A 21,808-nucleotide genomic window follows, 5' to 3' on the forward strand; every position below is an offset into this window, starting at 1 on the left:
CTAGGTATGGTGGACAGGGAGCGACCCAGCAAGATCTGTTCAGTCAAAGTCCTCTATATGTCCCACTCTTTCTGAGTGATCCAGAAACATTTATTTACCAAACATATACTCTTTTTCATTCTCCTGTGAATCACATTCCTTCCCTTTGAAGTCCCAGAACCCTACCCCCTTCTCCTTACTTCAGAATGATATGTATACCTTATTTTGCTTGTCTTTGGAATTTCCACGTCTGCGTGGATTCCCCATATACACTCTATTAAATTTGATTTTCTCCTGTTAATCTGTCCTATGTCAATTTGTTTTCTTAGTCTGGCTAGAAGGAACCTGAAGGGGACAGGACATTCTTGAACCCTGACAGAAGAAACTCTCCAAGCATGGATGACATTTTCAGCAGCTCCTTCCTTGGAATCCAGATGGAACCATGTGACTCGTTCTCACTACCGGAATGTGACATGAAGTGGGTCACTTCTGGATTAGAGGGATTGAGTTTAGGTGCATGATCCTTCACCTCCTCACCCCACCCTTCACTCCCTCTACCCAGGTGGATAACATCAGGTCAACCCTGGAGCCACAAGATGGCCTAACTGTAAGGCAGAAGCAATTTGGTTTCCTGAGTTAGAGCCTGGGGCAGAGCCATCCAGGAGAGCTGCTCAGTCAGGAAACCTACATTGGACTTTGTGTGAGCAAGAAATTAGGTTTGTTGGGTTAAGCCTCTGAGGCTTTGGGGTTTGTTTGCTATGACAGACAACCTTGCCTATCTAAGGAATACAAGCTATTTGAATTAAAATTGGGTGTTACTTGCAGCCCAAAGATTATTATTATTTTTTAAGTAAGCTCTACACCCAACGTGGGGCTTGAACTTATAACCCCAAGATCAAAAGTTGCATGTTCCATGAACTGAGCTAGCCAGGCGCCCCTTAATGATTCTTATTTATAGCATCAGAGAAGGACCCGTGAAGTCCAGACCACCATCTCAAAACTGGTTTTTGTTTGTCTGGTTTTATTTTTATTTACAAAGAGGCAATCAGCATTCCACAAATTTAATCTACCATCCAGGAGTCACTTGCTTTCAGCCTGGTGACTTGGCCTCATCATTGCCTTATGGTGGCTTTGATTCTAGACTGATGATTCGTTAGCCCTCAGACACTGTCACCTGGTTTCTGGTCCCTGGTTCTTCCTCTGTCTTGGCTCTTTCCTAACTGAACTGGCTCTGAGGTTGTGATTTCCCTTGTATAAACATCCTGACTAAATGCCATTCTGCTCTAGTTGTCCTGCTGTCCCTAAGAAGGACTCTCAGCCATCTGCATATGGCTGGCTGTTCTCCAGCTCTGGAAGCCTCCAGAGGAGCAGGTTCTAGTCTGTGCTCGTTTGGTAACTAGGAACAGGCAGGCACTTGGGCTTGCTCAAGGAAAAGGGGAGATTGTTGAACGGATGCAGATAAAGTCTCTCGGAGGAAATGGGAGAGGAAGCTCCCAGAAACCAAGGAAACCACGCTCTCCTTGTGATGGGACGGCTTTCTGTTAAACAGTTCTTAATGCATTCACCTTCTCTGCTTGCTTCTTTCACATGGTGGAACATCCCCCAGATGAATAGCTCCACACTTGGCATGGAGGACAACAGTGGAGAATGAGACAGGTACGCTCCTCTCGTGGAACTTAACTTCTAGTCAGTAAACAAATACACACAAAATATTACAGACTTTTGAACTATCAAGGGATTAAGTATGGACTATACCAAAGAAAAACATCAGATCTCCTGTTGAGAATTGGTAAAGGAAGAGGTGACTTGTCAGCTTAGACCTGAAAGATGAGAAAGGGCCAGCCATATAAAGAGAGAAGTGATTTCAAGCAAGGTGCAAAGGCCCTGAGGCAGAACTATGTTTGGCTGGATCAAGGAACTGAAAAGAGAGGACACATAACTGGACGGTAGGCAGCAAGGTGAAAAGTGACAGAATAAAGTTAGACGGATTAGCATGGTCTCAATAATGAAAGACCCCGGAGACCATGGCAAAAATTTGGATTTTATTTACCTACAATGGGAAGCCTTTGCAGGGTTGTCCTCTTTTTTTTTTTTTTTTTTGGGTTGTCCTCTTTTTACCTTGAGTTTGGCCCACTGTTGCTGCCCGGGTCCCAAGGCTTCCTTATACCTTTTCTGTTCTGCTCCCTCTGGCCAACTAGCAACTGCTTTCTGTGTCTCTTAGAATTCCCAGCAGAGATTGTCTGATTGGCTCAATTTACCTTTTAAAGTCAAGTCACAAAGCCTAGGCCACTGGCCACCCTATGAATAGACAGGCTAGCCTCATGGGGCACCTGGGTGGCTCAGTGGGTTAAGCATCCAACTCTTGGTTTCTGCTCAGGTCATGATCTCAGGGTTGTGAGATTGAGCCCCTGCATTCACACTCAGCAGGGAGTCTGCTTGAGATTCTCTCTCCTCTGCCATTCACCGCCCCCCTCAAAGTAAATAAATAAATCTTAAAAAAAAAAAAAAAGGCTCGGCTAGCCGCAAATCAGGTGTAGTCTGTGATCTGGCCAACCGTGCTCCAAGGCAAGTTCATGTCCAATTCATTGTCATGTCCACATGTTAAAGACTGTGGACAAAGCAGGCAATGATACAAGCTCTTAGTGAAGTATTTCTAAAGGTAAGATTTAGGAAACTAGTATTTCACTGGACACCTAACATTAGACTTCTGAAAATACATATTAGATTGTACCTAGTGTACTTAGGGTTCAAATTCAAAATCCCTAACATGCTTGTAATGTACATCCTCTGGATCTAGCTTTCTCTTAAGACTCACCTGATGCTACTTTCCCTCTCACTCTGAGCTCCAGCTTTGCTGGCTTTTGTGGGGGGAGGGGGTGGAGGATGTCTCCAGCCTCAGGGCCTTTGCCTATGCTACTCTTGTCCTCTGCACACGTCCCTTTTTTCACTTGGCTAACTCTAACTCTTCCTTTAGGTCTGATTGTAAATGCCACCACCTCTTCCTTGAGCCTCCATCAAAATTAGAGCCCCCTGTTTAAATTCCTTGGTAAACAGAGCTGCATCGGGGGGAGAAGATGAGGATCTCAGTAACGGAACAAGGGATTTGAGAAGCGTGACCGGCCCAACTTAGGGATGCTCTTTCATATGCTTTGGAGCTGGGCAGACGCGAGGTTGAGTACCTGTTTTGCTGTCTCTTGGCAAGTTTCAGCATCTATCCTGGGTGTTTAACAATAGTACCTACCTCACGCAGCTCGCAGAGCGGGGGCCCAGTGACCATGAATACCCTTCACAGGGATTCAAATGACAAGGGTTGGCTGGGATCTTGGCTGCAAACTGCAAGTGGTAATTATATTTATTTGATGCCAGCCAGCTAGGTCCAGCTGAGCAGGCTTCAAGCAAAAGCTCTCTGAGGCTGCTCATGCCCAAGCCGTGCAGGGAGCAGACCTAGATGGTGCGGGAGGGGATGCGGGAGGGGTGGGCAGGGGGTCCTTCCAGGGGTCAGGTGCCTACTTCTCTCTTCCTGCTATCTGGCCTTTTGTACTTGGTCCAGAGCAGACGTCCACCTAGTGAAGCCCCTGGGACCTTTCTCTCCATCCCCATCAGCTTCCCCAGATGCTCTGGTTTTTTTGTTTTTAAAGATTTTATTTATTTATTTGACAGAGAGAGAGAGAAAGAGAGAGAGAGCACAAGCAGGCGGAGTGGTAGGCTGAGGGAGAGGGAGAAGCAAGTTCCCCGCTGAGCAGGGAGCCCCATGCGAGGCTCGATCCCAGGACCCTGGGATCATGACCTGAGCCGAAGGCAGACGCTTAACTGGCTGAGCCACCCAGGCGCCCCCAGATGCCCTGTTTGACAAAGTCCTGATTCCCAGAGCTGTAGGTTGCTGTTTGTTCCATTTCACAGGATTCATCACCTACTTGCTCCATCTCTCAGATCTTTCCCTCTCTGAGGGTGCCTGGAGCCCCGATTCCTACGGCGAGGGATGAGACAATGGGACCTGATCTCATAGTGAGAAAGCTACCCCCTTTCCCAGTGCTCCTTGGATCCTTCCTTGGATCCTTCTGATTAAGCCGAAAGAAGCTACTTCTCTTGTGCGAGGATATCTTGAACATCTTCCTAACGCTTTGGTTATATCCTTTTTACAAAGATCAGGCAGTAGCTAGAAGACGGCATGATTGTTTTGTTTTCATTGTATTTATTTTCCCAGTTGCCACTTTCTTAAGGCTAGATACATTTATTATTATTATTATTATTAAAAAGCGAGTCAATTTAAAGAAAAACGTTAGACAGATAATTGTCGATGTGGCATGTGCCTATGAGAAACGTCGCAAGGGTCCTAGTACCCCAATGACCGGTTTGGAAAATGCTGGAAGATGAAGAAGTCACTCAAATTCGGGAGCTGAGGTGGGGCATCCATGCCAGTTCTGCTCATTAGCACCTAAGACACTTTCTTTGAGCCCTTTTCCCCGCTTGCCAAAATGGGGAGAGTAATTCCTACTACACGCAGGGCTGTTTTAAGGATTCAAGGAGATCATTTGATATATGTAAGTGTGATTTGCACGCAATGATTCTTAAGCATTAAAAGAAACGAATTGGCGGGAGTCTGCACTGGGCAATCAAAGTGACCGCGTGGGTGCGGGCAGGTGCCTTGCTCCCGGGACTCCCGGCCCCTACTGGGGGTGAAGTCTGGGCGAGTCATGTAACCTCTCTTCCTTGGAAACTAGGGACTATCCCTGGGTGGGTGTGTACAGTGCTAGAACCCAGCCCCGCACCTGGCAGCAAGAGGTAAGCATGAGCTCTTAGGACCCTGCCTGTGCCCTCTGCGGGAACCGGAACCCTAGGAGGGACAGCTAGCTGGGAAGTGGGGAACAGCGGGGTGCGGGCCAAAACACACTCCAGGAAGTCAGCCTCGGCAGAGGTGACACTGAGCTCATGCTTTTTGGTATGGAGTATTCAAAATATTCAGATGTCCTTCCATTCTCTTCCCCCAGTGCCCTCAGAGCCCCCCCTCCCTACCCACCCTCCAGTGTAGAACTGTTTCTGTTTGGTTCTGTCTTCTTGCAATAATGCTTGCTGTGGACTGTGTCTCCCACCCCCCGAATTCATACGTTGAAGCCCTAACCCTCATTGTGATGGTATTTGCAGATGGGGCCTTTGGGAGGTAATGAGGGGTAGATGAGACCATGAGGGTGGGGAAGCTGTGCTGGGATTAGTGGCTTCTTAAGAGGAGGGAGAGACAGAGACAGAGACAGAGAGACAGAGACAGAGAGAGTGAGAGCGCTGTCCTCAGCTGGCTGTGCGGAGACACAGTGAGAAGGCGGCCCTCTGCAAACCAGGAGGAGAACCCTCCCTGTAGAGGCTGCTTTTAAGCAAGTGGCTGGAGCCATGGAAAGCTGAGCCAGGCAAAAGGGCCCACAGAGACCACCAGGCTGAACGCAAACAGGCTCATTAAGCCATAGGCCCTAACCGACCAGTGGACTATTTACAACCAACCTAAGATTTCCAAGGAAGGGAAAATTCTATCTGCCCCCATACTCCTTCACTCTGCCCTGGGACTATGGCCCCTCACCCCTGCCTCCTGGCAGACAGTCTGTCTGTCCTATCCGCTGCTCCCTTGTGGTGTATTCCATAAACTTTTATCTCTTTTGTTCTGCCTCGGGTGAATTCTTCCCTGGCCTGTGCCACCCGCCCCCACCCAATCGGGAGGCCCCACACTCACTGAGAACCAAATCTGCTTGCACCCTCCCTGAGCTTGGACTTCCCAGCCTCCAGGACGGTGAGAAAGAAACGTCTGCGGTGTCAGCCACCCTGTCTAGGGTGTTTTTTTGTTATAGCAGCCCAAGCTGACTCAGATAATGCTCACGCTGCTTAGACTGCATCCAAAAACTAAAACTACATATATCACTTATTCACAATGTGCTACTCATTTTGCACATGGCATTTTATTTGAGCCTCACGGCTCTGTGGAGGAGGGTGCTATACCGTGTTCCACTTTACAGATGAGAAGACCGAGGCTTGAAGGTGAGGTGGACTCGCACCAGCTCCTGGAGCTCCTGGGTGCCAGAGCCAGATTTTTTTTTAACACACGCTTGCCCCCAGCTAGCCTTCAGGGACTCAGGTGAGGGACAATACTGACTCTGACATTGGCGGGGGCAGCTTGCTGGTCTTAAGGGGTGATGGGATGGCCGGGAAACTTCCTGGCGGTTAGATGAGCAAAACTCAACTTCCAACACAGAGGTGAGCCAGTCCTGTGGGAGGCAACGAGTCTGTGTAGGAAGTAGCCGGAAGAAACAAAACACCCCCAGCTTGGTTGGTTACAACAAGGCAAAACCTTTAATAACATGGGTGCTTATTACATTAGCTGCTTTGGGGCTCTGACATCTTTGATTTCTGGTCATGTTTTTCTAACACGTAAAGGTGAATGCCTCCTTCAGGGCCACCTGGGTGGTTGGTGTCCCGAGGATTTGTGTGAGTGGGCAATGGGGACAATTGCACGCGCCTGGGGAATCGGGGATCCCACCCCCGCCCCCCGGCCACCACCCGTGACTTTGAATAAAGTCCTCTTCCAAGGAGGGAAGAATGTGCAGGTCCTTCCAGTAAAGAAGGAAGAGAGGAAAACATGTGGCACAGATACACAGAGAGAGGAATGACATCATGGGATTGGCTTGAAAAGTCGGGAAGGAACGGTGGGGGGTGGGGGCGGGGTGGGACCCGGAGCGCCAGGGGCCAAGTGTGGGAGAGGGCTGAGTCCATTTGGTTTCATTCTTTGTAAAAAGTAATACCATCACGAGGACCATGCCATGCAACCTCAAAGCCGCCTCTGTACGTTGCCTCCGAGGCTGTGCTGGGGCGGAGGCCAGAGGGCAGAGGTCAAGTTCAGACGGGCGTGGTGCGCCTGTTGGCCGGATTATTATGCAGCGACTCTTTGAACTCTTTGGGCGTGGAATTGTGGAACTGTAGAAAAGCGTGGTCCCGGTCGGAATTGAGGAGGGTCCCCATGGTGATCTTTGAGGGGTCCCGGGAGAGGGTGAACATGGAGATGTCAGTGGAAGGGATGGTGTGGAAGCCTTTGCTGATGGGGGACAGGTCTCGGGATCTGGGCTCCGTGGAGCGAGAACTTGACCGCCTCCGGAATCTATACCTGTAGGGTGGAAGGCGAGCAAAGGTAGATTTCTTCAGGAGCTCCGAGTGGGATTTGGCACGTAGCTGCTGATGTTTTTCTATGTAGATGTGCACAGCAACAACTCCCACGATTTCTGCGATGATGAAAGAGAAGGCCCCGAAATAAAAGGACCAGCCATAGGAGTAGCTTTTTTTGGAGTCACGCTGCCCGGGGTCTCCGGCATTGGCTGATATATAAACTATGATGCCGATGATGTTGCTTAACCCTAAGAGAAGGGAAGAGAAAAATATGTCTTTTATACATGTTGGAGGTAACTGTCACTTTGAGCCTTGAATGATTTGTAGGAAATGTGGAGGGAACTGGGAGACAAGGAGAATGGGTTTAAGGCCAGGAAATCCAACCCTTGGGCCTTTCTTGCACCGTCCGTCCCTGGGGAAAGGAGGGATGCGGCGGCTCCGTCCCAGGGGGCGTGCGTTCAGCTACAGAATACACCCTATTCCTATAGCAAGGGTGGGAGAGCTCGGGATGCACGTGTTTTCCCTTACAAGCCATTCATTCCATCAAAACCTCATCTTCGGCACTAAATTGTGAGGATGGTAAAACGAGGGAGCTACAGGTCCCGGCTCCTGAGCTCCTTGCTGTTAGTAGGAGATGCTGACACGTAAAAGCAATTAGAGCAAAATAGAGTAAGGGCTCTACCAGAAAGACATAAAAAATGGTTCGCGAGCAAAAGGAGGCAGAACAGGTGAGCCACTGGGGTTTGAAGACAAGGTGACATTGCATAAGGTTGAGCTGGGAGATGAAAGGCTGCTGATTGTGCAGGATGAGAGAAAGGATTGAGAATGACCTGCTAGGGTTTTCGCCGGGCTGACGAGGAGGTTGGTGGCATCTTGAGCTAAAGTAAGAGGCAGCAGAGAGAACAGGTTTAGAGAGGAGGGAAGATGTGAATACATTGAGTTGGACGTGCTTAGGGAGAGTCTAAATGCAGCAGTCTGGTGGACATAGATGGGTCTGCCCCTGTGGTTTGGGGAGCTAATGAACCCAAGGGGAAGGGACAGTAGCTTCCTAAGTCTTTTCATTTGCACAGGATAGGATAATGCTTTAGATTAGCTGTCATTTGAGCATCGGGAATTGGGGAGGAAGCGGCCGCTTTCCCCAGCAGGCGAGGCGTGCAGACTTAGCGTCCCCCAGGGGCCAATGGAGAGGCGCTGGAAATGGTCACTTGGAGGTGAATTGATCCTCTAGGGAGTGGTAAGAAAACAATAGAACTTGAGGGCCCAGGGGCTGTGATTATCTCTGACAACTTTTCTCACATTATTTTTTTTTTTTTTTAAGATTTTATTTATTTATTTAGAGAGCACGAGTGAGCGGGGGTAGGGGCAGATGGAGAGGGAGAGAGAATCCCAAGCAGACTCCTTGCTGAGCACAGAGCCCGACGCGGGGCTCGATCCCATGACCCTGCGATCATGACCTGAGCCCCGAAACCAAGAGTCGACTGGGCCACCCGGGCGCCCCACCTTTCTCACATTATTGTTCCAAAGGTGGAATGTCTCTTTTTGTCTCTTTGCTTCAAGGGCCTCATCTAGGCCTTGATACCAACAATGACTCAGGGAGGTTGATATATCAGCTGGCACCTCCTTGTCTCCAAATTTAGGTGATGCTAAATGAAGACTGGCCCTCGTCACAGTTGCTAGCACCAGCTGGTAAATAACCATATCCAGGAGCTGCCTGTGCTCCGTCACTGCCCCAGACTCTTCCTGAGGGTCCCCACGATCTCCCCACAATCCAGCAACTGAAGGGTTAAAGCTGGGCAGAGCAGGGGACGCAGGGCTGTTCTGACCTGGCTGGGGCACATGCATGAAGGGGGGTTAGTATTTGAATATGATCTCTGGCCATTCTCCATCTAGGACTTGCTTCTAGAAGGCGGTGGGGGTGCAGGGGGTGGGGGTGGGCACTGCTTCTGCCCCATCTCCTCTTCGCATTATCCTGCGCAGGCATCCAGCAGGTCGGCAGCGAGTTCTCATCACTGAGCTATTTCTAAATAGACAGACAGCCCTGTGTCGGGCTGCTGGAAACCACAGGATGAGAAACTGCTCCTCTTTCTGGGGTGTCAACTCGGCTTAAAGATTAGTAGGGAAGACCCATTCTTTTATAGTAAAATGAACATGGATATAATAAGGAGGAGAGAGCAGAATTCACATGAATTTTTAAGTGTAAATGGGGGACAGACTTCAAAGACATTTCAGCTCACTGAAGGCGGCTTCTAGTGATGTCCCCCACCCCCTCCGCCGCCCCGACTCCCCAGGGCCATGTTTTCTTTCTCCTCTGCCAGCAGGGAAATTTGGGTGGGAAAGTTTGGGAAGCCCCTAAAGGAAGTCTCAATAGGGTGGGAGAGGGGGAGAAATTCAAAGAAAGACAGATGTCAGACCAGGTTAAATGAGGCAGGGAGCCAAGGGGGTTGCCATTGATTTATAGGGCATGTGCCCGGCACTGTGCAAAGTCTTAATATGCACCGTCTCGATTATTGCAACAGACCTGCTGTAAAAAAAAAAAAAAAAAAAAATTTAACCCTCTTTTAAAGTTTATTTATTTAGTTTTTTAGGATCTCTGCACCCAACGTGGGGCTCGAACTCACGACCCCGAGATCAAGAGTCGTACGCTCTTCTGACCGAACCAGCCAGGCGCCCCCTGACTCTCTTTTCTAGATGGGGAAACCGAGCCCGGTACTAGGTGCCCAGCAGAGGTTCTTGATTGCTTGCCCCAAACCACAGATCCTTAGAATAGCTGAACGAGAAAAAGCCTTAGAGAGTGCGGGCTCTTCTGAAACTTTTATTTTATAGGTGGAAAACTGAGGCTTTTTGGGTTCCTTGGGGAGATGGGGGGCATCCAGGAATAGACCCCACGCTTCTGGCTTTCCCTTGGGGCTTTCGCCACTGTCCCGCATGTTTCGCGGTTCCCATGCGTCCTATCCACCTGCCACCTCTCACAGTACCCCTTGTGAGCTAAAAAGTTGCTGCTGACACACTCTTTCCTGACAACCCCCTTGGGGGACAAAATAATGATCTCCTGTATGGGAAACCCGAATGTCAGCACAATCCATTATCCTTCAGGTGGGTCAGAGCCCAGGGGGTCTGGATGGGCCACCGGTGACCAGAAAGTGCCTCAAAGCCACACAAATCCCTGGGTTTGCCAGGCGTGACCATCAGTTGGCACAGAGCGTGGTCAGAGGCCACGGTCACCTTTGGGCTGACCACATCCCCATGGCAAGATGGCGGCTCCCTCCCTGGTCTGTTGCTGGAGTTGGTGTCCAGCGACTCAGAGCTGGATACAATCCAACTTCCTCATTTCCCAGAAGGGGACACAGTGGGGAAGGAATGGGAGCGAGGTCTTAGATGGGGGCAGGACATTGGGTCTCAGACTTTGGAATGATATTGTTGCTGCTTTTCCAGTACTAGAAAATGATATTGGGGTGCCCCGGCTGGCTCAGTCGGAGGAGCACGTGACTCTTGATCTCGGGGTTGTGAGTTTGAGCCCCCCTAAAATAATAAATAAGTAAACTAAAAAAAAAGAGAAAATAATACTTTGCATTTTATGTTCAGCCTCCTTCCAACACCACCATGAAGTGGATACTGTTATTAGGTAGGGAGGGATGAAAATCCAGGGGGAAGAGAGCATGAGGTGTGTGGAGGAGGATCAGAGATGGAGGGAGGAGAGAGAAGGCAGTGCATGGGACCCCGTCCTGAACTAAGATTGTCTCTCATCCCTCTTGCCACATTCTGGTCAGGCCAGCTATTGATTATGAGGTCTTCCCGGAGAGCATCCAGGCTGCTGGCTTTTTACCTTATTCCCAGGGACGTCTTGAACAATATGAGGATCTGAGCCCTTGGAACGCTGTGACATATCTCAAAGGGCCAGAGACATATGTGAACATATCCAAGTGAAGAGAAAGTTGGACCCCATTAAAAATACGCTTAGCCAGTCTTTCAGGCCACACATTACATACACCTGACCCCTATGTGCAAGCATAGACAGTTGACCCTTGAACAATAGTTAAGGGTGCTGACCCCCCACACAGTCAAAAATCTGGGTTTAACTTTTGACTTTCCAAAAACTTAACTGCTAATTGCTTCCTGTTGACCGGAAGCCTTACCAGACACAATTAACACATACTTTGTATGTCATATGTCTTCTATACTGTATTCATACAAGAAAGTAAGCTAGAGAAAAGAAAATGTCATTAAGAAGAAGGGAAAATACATTTACACTACCGTACGGATTTGTTGAAAAATCCCTGTGTAAGTGGACCCTCGCGGTTCAAACCCCTGTCTTTCCAGGGTCACACACGCTCTCTTACTAACCAGCCTCTCTCTCCCTCTGAGCTGACCCTGCCCCCCATCTCCTCTTGCCTTTCCATTACAGCTTCCCGGCGTGTCAGCATCTTTGGTTCCCATGAAAGTCTCTGGCTCCTCATTCTTAACACAAGTCAAGCATTTTCTCGCCCTTTCCCTGCACGGAACCCCAAATAGCACTGCTTTGTCCTCATGGCCCCGGCTTGGGTGGGTGTCTGGGAGGATCTCTGGGCTGGGGCCAGATGCTCACCTGCAGAAACGAAAAAGATGCCCGCGCTGAGGATGACATTGTGTCTGCTTCGGTGGAACTCGCTGGCTGCCACGCAGAGCCCGCCAAAGAACAGCAACGTGACGCTGAGGATGGGGAAGACACTGGAGGCCCTCACGGCCCCTGTGGAGACAAGAGGAGACGGTTCCACCTGCATCCCAGCCGGCCCCACGTTCCACCCACCCCGGGCATGCGGTGCCCAAGGGGAAAACAGCACACGAGCAGGACAGAGCCTGCATCTAACATGGGTATGAGACCAGTAATGTCGCTCAGGGCCCTGTGCATGTGGCTAAGGCTCTGCAGTCACCATCCTGAAATTCTTAATCATTTTGTCTTTGAATTGTGTGTGTGTGTGTGTGTGTGTGTGTGTGTATAGGTGGGCTCCACACTCAGTGTGGAGTCCAACGCGGGGCTTGAACTCACGACCCTGAGATCAAGACCTGAGATGATATCAAGAGTTGGATGGTCAACCACGCAGGCGCCCCTTGCATTATGTTTTAGAAGTGAAGTCTGATGGGCCGATGGAGCGTGCAGTGGGGGGCTTGGAGCCTTGACTCACAGGGGAATCCTACCATCTGTCAGCTCTCCACCTCCCTACTCCCCTGGGATGGGACCTTAGCTGCCCCTTCTCCTGCCCCAACCAGTGATCACTGTAGCCTTCCTTCCTGGTGGGGGCTGGGCATGGACTAAAGAAGAATCAGGGTTAGGTGCAAGCCCCAGGCACCCGCAAAGCTACGAATTCACCTATTGTCCCTGTGGCCCTGCTCCCCACCCCCGGCCCTGGCAGTAGTGTGACATGAAATAGCAAATGAAAGACACCGTGACAGATCGAGAGAGAGAGAGAGAGAACAGAAGAAAAGAAAAAGCTTTTTTTGCTGGTGTTTTGAATGAGGAGCTTGGGATTTTCATTTGCATTGGACCGTGCCAATTATGTTGCTGGCCCTGCATCCAGAGAACCCCATCAGATCACACGCTGTTCACCAAAATGCAGAATCTTTCCCAGGACACACCTACATTTGGATGACACCGGGTCTGGTGATCCTCACTTAATACCCTCTCAGTCACTGAGGGAACAAATGAGTTTATTTATTCATTCAACAATGTTACTGTGCACCTACTAAATGCACGTGCGCTGTGTTGGGTCCTGGGGTCCCTAAGGTTCTGGGGGAGGGGTTCTATGGTGGGGGACCCAGTATTCACCCAACCAGTATAAGGGTATTTCCTGCTATGTCCAGACCAGAATATACCAGTTGAACAAATTCCATGTTCATTAGTGTACAAAAGAACTAGGGTCCCTGACCTCATGCGGCTCCCAAGCCAGTCAAGTTGACAGGTAGGAAGAGCAGCATAATCTGCAGGACCCAGTGCAAAATGAAAATGCAAGGCCTCTTGTTCCAAAATCATGAAAAATGTCAAGATAATGACAGGAGAGCACTGAACACTGTGGGGCTCTTGGAAAGGGCGAGCTGTTGTGGCCGCAAGGGCTGTGGAAGCCAGACTTGAGCTGACCACGGCTGGGGCCGGGGTAGTAGGCTGGAGGTGGTGAGAAGCTGTGGGACTCAGGATATATTTCTAAGGTAAAGCCACCAGAATTGGCAGTGGGCAGTGGGAGACAGAGGAGCTGATGCCCATGTCTGGTGCTTGGCCGCTGAGCCCCTGGTGCCACCCAGAATGCCATGGGGCACGAGCAGGTGCAGAGTGGGGTTGGCGTGGCAGGAAGGGTCCTGAGTTCATTTTTGGCCTTGGGAATTTCAAAGCTGAAAGTTCAAGGCTTTCAAGCCCCGTATTCATGGTGACCCAACTCCTGCTGTTTCTATTTGCTACTGCACGGAGGTGCTTATGTGCCTACTGCCAAGCTCTTTTTGCAACGTTAGGACTGGTGTTTTATTTGGTCTCATAGAAAAAGTTTTCTGAAAGTTTGGTAGCTGATTTAGCCAACAGGGTTGCCTGGGAGGGGTGATGGAAAAATGGGGTGAGAGTCTGAGGGCACACGGGGGTGATGTTCTCTTAATGAGAAGAAAATGAAAGAGTCCTTGCTTTTGCTTAAAGATGGCCACCCCAAATCACCCAGTGTTGGGATCTGGGCAGACTTGGGGCCTGATAACAGTGTCCCTCCCATCCTTCTGCTTCCATGGTCAAGTTTTGGGAAAGGCTGGACCCCCTGCTTCCTTTAGTCCCCAGGTTGAGGGGTATCCCTGAGGAGGGGCTCTGGGGTCCTAGGTGGGTGGGCACATGAGCCCGACTGTGGGCATAGCTTATTTATAACTTCTCGATATTTACACATATGACCTATGGGTTTCCATTTAGACCCTCAGCCCAGGGCCCCACAAATATCAGGGGTTGACCTGCCTCCCGTGTTTTCAAGCGAACTAGAACGTGAACAAACCTTTAAAGCGTTCATTTGCATTGTGTATTGACAGGAATTGCTCGAATATTCAATGTGATGAGTTCAATCGATTAAAAGAGTAGTTAAAAAAAATTTTTTTTTTGTAAAGTATAATTATGCCCAAAGGAAATAATTACAGACGTTTGACGCTATTGAACTGTGTTGGTTATAAAAGTGCAAATTTGAAATGGGTGGCTATGAGATGTGCGAAGTTGGCTGCAGTAACCCCGTGGCAACCAGCTGGTGGCCAGACCCCACTTTTTAGCCCACAGATGAAATACGTGGTTGCAGGTGTCTGCCTCAGGACATTTGCTTCTGCCATTTTTGCTGAGTTGTTGTGATCCACTCTACTTTCATTTTAACACAGTGGACACATGGTGGCTTCAGAACAAAAAGGTTTTACTGTCTTTCCCCCTCCCTCCGTCCTCCTTCCTCCCTGCCTTCCTTCCTTTACTGTTTCTCCTCCCCAAACTATCTGGGGGTAAGTTGAGGTCTTAGGGGTGGGGAGGGCAGTTTGTTGCAGTGTAATTCTACCATGGGCATCAGAGAGGACCTGGCCAAGTCCAGGGCTATATTATGGGGAGTCTCTTGTCCATAGGACTCGTGGGCTAGTGAACCTTATGCTCTATGGTGAAGCTGTAACCTTCCCCGACAGCACTCGAGAACGAGGAAACAGCAGAAAAATCAATGTGCCGAGTCCCAGTGCCACTACGGTGTGGCCACAACAGGAATTGGCAGCCTACACATCGGAGGGGTCTGGAGAGCCCTGGGGGAACGTGCCCCTGGCTCTGTGTGGTGGGGTGGGGGATTCCAAAGTCGCTCGCAGGACATCTGTGTGCTCGTAAAGGCCTCCCCTGAACCTTAGCGGGGGTCTGAGGCTAATGATGAAGTATGAGCGGACCATGGGATGGGGGCGAGGACCTCACCTTCCCAGATGGGAGCAAAGTATTTTGTCGGAAATGCAATCCACCTCTGGGAAGAACTGAAAATCAGTTTTGGGAGCTGTGAAATAGAAGTTATAGCTCGTGTTCCACCTCCAACGGGGCAAACGTCACAGTGTTTCATTAAAGCAGGAAAGAAAAACAAAGAAAAATGATGGGCACTCAGTAAAACCCACTGGAGATGACTTTAAAGCTGTTCTTCAGAGGAGGTCCAAGTACAAAGCTACATCTCTAAATATGCCCTGTGTTCCCCGTACCAAATTTTTCTGAGTTGCTGGCACAAATCCTAGTAGGCATTTGGGTAAATCCTAGTAGTTGCATAAGGACTGGAAAAAGAGAAACGGTATATTTAGGTTTTAAAAATCAGCTTAAAACTGACTTTCCTAATTGACCCTGCTATGATAACTATATAACTAACATTGTTATATGATTCAGGGCTCATACATCTGCAGACTAACAGGTGTGAGCAGGGCTACAAATGGTTCTAATTTTAAAATCACTCTTCTTGGGGCGCCTGGGTGGCTCAGTCGTTAAGCGTCTGCCTTCGGCTCAGGTCATGATCCCAGGGTCCTGGGATCGAGCCCCGCATCAGGCTCTCTGTTCAAAAGGGAGCCTGCTTCTCCCTCTCCCACTCTGCCAGCTTGTGTTCCCTCTCTCACTGTCTCTCTCTGTCAAATAAATAAATAAAATCTTAAAAAAAAAAAAATAAAATCACTCTTCTTGAGCTACAAGTTATCAACATAATATGAATAGGACAATTTCTTGAAGTTTTTGTTTATAATAGCAGTTGAAAACAAAAAAGGGCAAACCTTACATTTACCATTCCCTAACAATAAATTAGTCAATGCCTTTGAAATTCCCCTTTGAGTGAATTTGACACGCATTCTTGTGGAAGAAGTTACATTTAGATTACATGAAATGTCAAAGTCCCTCTGTGCCTGGATCAGTGTCAGGTGCATATCTGCAGCTGGACTTCGCTATTGGTTGTCCCGCGAAACAGAAAAGGGCTAGCTATATTCCTTCACTGACGCCATGTTGGGCCCTGGGCTGAGCATAATGGCATGAGCTTATTTAATTTTCACGAGCCTGTCACATAGATGACATTATCATCTCCATTTCTGACTTGATAAGGATAGCTGGGAGATGGAAAGGTAAGGCAGTGTACCCAGGTTTAACCCAGCCAGTAGAGAGTCAGACAGGGCATAAAAGGCCAGGTCTAACCAGAACCCAGAGCCCTCGCGCTAAGCCCCCACGCTCTGCTGCCCCCCATGTGCTGCATTTGTGATAGTACCATGTCATATCCAGGTTACCAACCTTGGGCCAATCCCAGGAAGACGCTGGCCCTGCCCCAATAGGACCGAAACTGCAGAGAGGAGAATTTGGGTTTGCATTTAATCTCCCAGGGCTTGCCTCTTAGGACCGTGCCCATTAACACCTAACCCATTAACACCTCACCCATTAGCACCTCAACTCAGCTCTCTTGGGAAGGTGAAAACTTGTTTCCAATTGAAGAAAATTCCTTAGATTCTCTCCTAAGCAGACTAAAAAGAACCTTTCAGTTTTGACTCACCTACTTTTCCCCCTTCTATGTCTAGTTCATTGACATTAAAGAGACTTAGATATCAGAATCACTTGAATGTCTCTGTCCAGTAGCAAAGGTCCCCGGAAGCTCCTTTGAAAGTATCCATTTCCAGGGGTGGGTATTGAGGAGCCTCAGCAGCAGCTGGGTGACTGCAGGCCACCCCCACCCCCTCTAGGGGAGACCCCAGAAGTGGGAACTCACGCAGGAGATACTCCGCTGTGTCTTGTTCATAGTCAGCATCTTCGGGGAAGTGATCGATCTTCTTGCACACTCCTCGGAAAGCCCCTGTGGAAACAAATGTGTGTCTGAGCTGGGGGGAGGAGCCAGAGACCTTAGGGTGAGCCTGGGTCCTCACCCCCACCGTGAAGATACTTCCCTGATTGTTGTGGGCTGTGTGTACCTTGGCCCATCAGCACCTGTCCTAGGGCACAAAAGTAGAGAAGAGAAGAGAAAAAAAAAAAAAAAAGAAGCAGCAGCAGAAAACTTCAGTTCCTAGAAAATTGGCTTCCTAGATTTTGCGTGATGTTGAGATCTATAAAGAAGAAAGAAGAAGCGGAAAACTTCACTTCCTAGAAAATCGGCTTCCTGGGGCGCCTGAGTGGCTCAGTTGGTTAACCGTCTGCCTTCAGCTCAGGTCATGATCTTGGGGTCCTGGGATCGAACCCCGCATCGGGCTCCCTGCCCAGTGGGGAGTCTGCTTCTCCCTCTCCCTCTGCTGCTCCCCCTGCTTGTATGCTCTTTCTCTCTCTCTGTCAAATAAATAAATAAAACCTTTAAAAAAAAAAAAAAAGAAAATTGGCTTCCTAGATTTCGCATGATGTTGGGATCTATAAGGAAGAGCAAATAGCTATGGAACACAATCATTCATTATGAGGACTGTCTTGCCTTATCTATTCTAGCCCCCCACCCCCCCGCAATTGGTGAGGGAAAAAAGGAGGAAATGGATTCTCTATGTATTAATTTTCCATTTTACAGATGAGGAAACTGGGCATAAGGATTTTGCTTGAGCTCACACAGCTCCAATCAAGATCTGCTGACTCCCAGGTGTCAGTTCCCCCGGGCATGGGTTCAGGAGTAGCCCACTGTCCCTGATCCTACTCATATCCGACCCAGGACTGGCCCCTCGCCCTGGTCACACCCGGCTGTGCTCTGCGGTGTGGCCCATGCCTTCGGGAGGCACAGAATGCACAGGTGCATCTTGGGGACACTGCCAACATTTGCTTCCTTTTCTTCCTTCGATATCAGTTGGACTTAAATCATTCTGGGTTTTTGGTAATCCTTGCGATCCTTGTGGGTGTTTGTCAACTAGCCAGTTAACCGATCTCTGGGGCAGCTGATGGCTCTGCCAGTTCTTATAAATGGCAACAATTTCAGAACTCCTCACCGTAACACAGCATGGAATTATGCATCATTGTTCCTGGCCCGGCCTGAGAGCGTGGTGTGGAGGGGGAGGGGCAGGGTGGCGTCGCAGACAGCAGATCAGAAGGACAGCATATCTGGCCTTATATTTCAGCCCAGCTACTGTAAGGATGAGATAATTTTTGCAAAACTCTAGGTGTGTTGTGATAGCGGCCAGCACTTATTAAATGCTTCCAGTGGGCCAAGCACAGAGCTGAAATCTTACATCCCTTCTCTCATTTACTCTTGTCCACCGCCCTGGGAGGTACAGGCTATTAATACTGACATGTGAATGTAACCCAGATCACAGAAAAGACTGCGGCGTCACAGCTGGAGAGGGGAAGAATCGATATCTGAACCCAAGCTTCAAAGCCTGTGGTTTTCACTGTTGCACTATGGATGGTAGTCATTATTATTATGTCAATAATTATCTTATAATAATGAGTGCCATGCATTTAACCCCTGCTCTAAGGAGGCCCCAAGCCAGAGGCATTTCCCAATAAATGTGATGCTGTATGTAAAGCATCCCCTTGGTTCTGATTCTCTGCTCACCAGGCAAAGAATGGACTCAGCACCAGCAAGAGGAGTCCTGGAGAGAAGTCTTGCAGACTCCAGGATATTCTTGGAAGGAACACAAAGTCATAACTTCCTCCCTGATATGAAAAAAAAGGCCCTCATTTTTTTTCTTGTTCAGATTTTAGAGTCCCATTCACGTACTCCTCTTAGTTCATAAACCCCACTCCCTTCCAGCGAGCTGGATAGGAAATCAGAACAAGTCACACACGCTAAGCCCATACCACATACCTGGTGCCATCCTAAGCCCTGTACGTGTTTTATGCTCTTTAGCTCTCAAAACAGCCTTATGATGTACCTGGTATTATGATCCCTTTTGACAGGTGAGGAAACAGGCTCAGGGAAGGGACACAGCTATAAGGGGCAGGCTCCCTACTCTGACTTCCATCGGAGACTGCCCCACTCCAAAAGCCAAAGTTCTCAAACCACTATTGTGAGTTGTACTCTCTTCCAGCAAAGTCCTTTGCCAGGCGGCTTTTAGATAATTTTGTGGTCCATCCGCAGCTCTTGGTTGTGGCAATGAACGGGACCAATGGTTTTTCTATCAACCATGGTTTTTCCATAATCTACATTGGGGGCTAATGAGCAGGGCAAAGGCGGTGGTTGTGGGACCAACCATTGTTAGTTGTTTGACATACACCACAAAGGCTTTCTTTTTCTTTCTTTCTTTCTTTCTTTCTTTCTTCTTTCTTTCTTTCTTTCTTTTCTTTCTTCTTTCTTTCTTTCTTTTCTTTCTTCTTTCTTTCTTTCTCTTTCTTTCTTTTTTAAGATTTTATTTATTTGAGAGAAAGAGAGAGAGAGAGCGTGTGTGTGAGCACACAAGACTGGGAGTGGGGGAGGGCAGAGGGAGAGGGAGAAGCAGACTCCCCCGCTGAGCAGGGAGCCCGATGTGGGGCTCAATCCCAGGACCCTGAGATCATGACCTGAGTCGAAGGCAGACTCTTAACCGACTGAGCCACCCAGGCACCCCCACTAAGGCGTTCATGGGAAGAAAAGGTTCAGCTGAAGATGCAATGTGGACACCACCAAGACAGACCAGTCAGAACCACGTGGGAATGAGGAGCCACACACACGCCACAGCTGCTTGTGACAAGAGCCTTCCCCAAGGTGGTTTAGGGCAGTTGGATCCTAGAGCTTAGAGCCACAAACACCAAAGCTCCTGGAGAAACAGTCACCAGTATTTAGGGTCTAAAGCAGCCTACCACCTGTTTTTGCACAGCCCCTGGGCTAAGAATGGTTCCTGCATATTTAGATAGCTGGAAAAAAAGCAAAAGAAGAATATTGTGTCACGAAATGCACAGAACGATAGGAAATTCAAATTTCAGCATCTGTAAACAAGATTGTACTGAAACACAACCGTGCCCCTTTGTTGATGGCTTCCACCCAAAATGGCAGAAACTGCAAGGCCAGAAATATTTGCTATCTGGCCGAGGAAAATTTTGCTGATCCGTGGTCTATACCGTGTACCGTGAGGTAGCATGAAAGAGGGTGTCTGGGGCTTCAGGGGGGCTGGAGGACATCATCCAGGCTGGTTCTTCTAAAGGACATAACGTCTAGGGCAAATCTGGGTCATGGAATGTTTTGTTTGGCCTTTTGGCTTGTTCTGTTTTTTTACCTGCAGTATTTTAGTGCCTATTTTGTTGTATTTTTTTTTTAATTCAATATGCTGCTGCAATTTAAAATTCAGGATCTGCCACATGAAAGCCTCATTTGCAGCTTCTCTTTAAAAAAATGGGGAGCTCTGTCCTACATTTCCACTCGTAAAACAGTCCTCTCCAGCTGGGCATCTGCAGCCCCCTGTAGGCCCCCAGGGATGAACTTTCCAGCTGGCCAAATTCCCCACCTGGCCTTACGGTGCTTGAGGTACCCATGGCGAATGACCTCCCTAAATCTCAGTTTCTTCTATAGAATGATGATAGTAATAATAACAACATTGTGGAATTGTCAGGAAAATTAACTGAGGTTATAAGAGTAGACAGAGTGTCGGCCGGTATGCTTTTATTTTATTTTATTTATTTATTTTTTAAAGATTTTATTTATTTATTTGAGAGAGAGAGAATGAGAGAGAGCACATGAGAGGAAGGAGGGTCAGAGGGAGAAGCAGACTCCCTGCTGAGCAGGGAGCCCGATGTGGGACTCGATCCTGGGACTCCAGGATCATGACCCGAGCCGAAGGCAGTCGCCCAACCAACTGAGCCACCCAGGCGCCCTATTTTATTTTATTTTTTTAAGATTTATTTATTTATTTGAGAGAGAGAATGAGAGAGAGAGAGAGAGCACATGAGAGGGGGGAGGGTCAGAGGGAGAAGCAGACCCCCTGCTGAGCAGGGAGCCCGATGTGGGACTCGATCCCGGGACTCCAGGATCATGACCTGAGCCGAAGGCAGTCGCTCAACCAACTGAGCCACCCAGGCGCCCGCCGGTATGCTTTTAATCAGGCAATGACGTAAACCACTTAGGACAGCTCTTAGCGCATAGTAAGAACTCAATAAATTCTAGCTATTACTACCATTGGTTTGGGTAGGTATTTTAGGACCCGATGAGACACACTGGTGCCATGATGAGATTTAAAAAAGCAATATAAAACGAAAGGAATCAAGAATTTCCCCGAGGAAGACTTCACGCTGAAGACGACGTTGCTGGCACCACAAGTCATACACTCATCAAAAAGTGAACTTGGCCATTCACACAAGGAGCATATCACCAGCTCCCAGAAATAACCACTATTTAGCATTTCTGTATATTTCCTTCCAGACTTCCCCCCCGCCCCATGCTTTCACACACAAATGGTTTTATAAAATTGAGATCATGCTGTTCTTCTCACTTACATTTTCTCAGGAGTATTTCCCCATCTCAGTAAATCTAAGAAAAATAGGATGGGGTTGGACTTGTCCATGAACTGCAAAGGATGGAACCAAGAGAGATGTTGAAAACATAGACCCTGCAAAGATGAAGTCAGGACATGGGGACAAGCACTGTCCCAGCCCAGGTTAAGCCAAGGCCCTGGGGCAGAGAGAAGCAGAACCCGGGAATGTGGTCAACCAGGAGGAGGATCAGTGGGGGTTGGTCTGGGTGCAGATCCGGTGGTTACAGGGGAGAGGTGATGGGAAGGCAGGGTGGGGCAGGTGTGAGAGTTAGGCTGTGAGAACACACAGACCCTGGGACTGTGAGACCCCGGGACCCCAGGAAGAGGTCTGGAATGGAAGATAGAG

General features: G+C 48.8%; 1 protein-coding gene across 1 annotated transcript in view; it reads right to left on the reverse strand.

Annotated features, from left to right (window-relative positions):
• Positions 1–6,286: 6,286 nt before the first annotated feature.
• CACNG3 (calcium voltage-gated channel auxiliary subunit gamma 3) overlaps positions 6,287–21,808 on the reverse strand; it is an 80,149-nt gene continuing 64,627 nt past the window's right edge. The window contains exons 2-4 of the mRNA XM_006741760.3: positions 16,827–16,910; positions 11,699–11,839; positions 6,287–7,364 (exon numbers count right to left, since the gene is read on the reverse strand). Coding sequence (XP_006741823.1) covers positions 6,853–7,364; positions 11,699–11,839; positions 16,827–16,910 — 737 coding nt within the window. The 3' untranslated portion in view covers positions 6,287–6,852. The remainder of the gene's footprint in view (positions 7,365–11,698; positions 11,840–16,826; positions 16,911–21,808) is intronic.

This window comes from Leptonychotes weddellii, chromosome 5 (genome assembly GCF_054177405.1).
Source record: "Leptonychotes weddellii isolate Sample4059 chromosome 5, ASM5417740v2, whole genome shotgun sequence".
Lineage (NCBI taxonomy): Eukaryota > Metazoa > Chordata > Mammalia > Carnivora > Phocidae > Leptonychotes > Leptonychotes weddellii.